This window comes from Stegastes partitus, unplaced genomic scaffold (assembly GCF_000690725.1).
Source record: "Stegastes partitus isolate 25-593 unplaced genomic scaffold, Stegastes_partitus-1.0.2 Scaffold1092, whole genome shotgun sequence".
NCBI classification, from domain to species: Eukaryota; Metazoa; Chordata; class Actinopteri; family Pomacentridae; genus Stegastes; species Stegastes partitus.
In genome coordinates, this window is record NW_007578823.1 from 48,966 (window position 1) to 49,562 (window position 597).

Genomic DNA, 597 nt, shown 5'->3' on the forward strand with positions numbered 1-597 from the left:
CCCCGCCACTCTGGGCCCGGGACAACAGACCCGTTTGTCCCCCCCTATCAGCGGGCGTGCATATACTCACCCCTTTCCTCATGTTCTTGGCCAGTTGAAGGGTTCAGTGCCAAAGCGGGCCAAACCACAAAAAACCCAAAGTTGAGTTTCATGTTTTTTTGGAAAATCCGGGGGAGGTGGTGTAAATCTCGCGCCAGGCCGTACCCATATCCGCAGCAGGTCTCCAAGGTGAACAGCCTCTGGCACGTTAGAACAAGGCAGGTAAGGGAAGTCGGCAAGTTGGATCCGTAACTTCGGGACAAGGATTGGCAAGCAGGGGTCCTTGCCTGAAGCAACAACAAAATCTTGTTTCACCTCGGTCCCTGTTCCTGCCTCGTTTCTTTCTTCTTATTAGGGTCCGAGGACCCCTACTTGCAAAGCAAGCAGTAGTGTTTCTTTCTTTCTTTCTTATTATTATTTGCTTGACGCACACAAAACCCTTAATTTGACCCCCTAAACACGCTCAAAAACTCACCAAAATTGGCACGCATCTCTGAATCGGTGAAAAATTTGATAAAATGAAAAAAAAAAAAACACAAGAAAACCTCTCTAGCGCCA

At 48.2% G+C, this 597-nt stretch overlaps 1 protein-coding gene across 1 annotated transcript in view; it reads right to left on the bottom strand.

The window, feature by feature from the left end:
- The window catches only part of LOC103367830 (5-hydroxytryptamine receptor 3A-like), a 2,260-nt gene extending 2,052 nt beyond the window's left edge, over window positions 1–208 (bottom strand). Inside the window, exon 1 of the mRNA XM_008295984.1 lies at window positions 205–208. Within this exon, the coding sequence (XP_008294206.1) occupies window positions 205–208 (4 nt within the window). The remainder of the gene's footprint in view (window positions 1–204) is intronic.
- Between the last annotated feature and the right edge of the window lie 389 nt (window positions 209–597).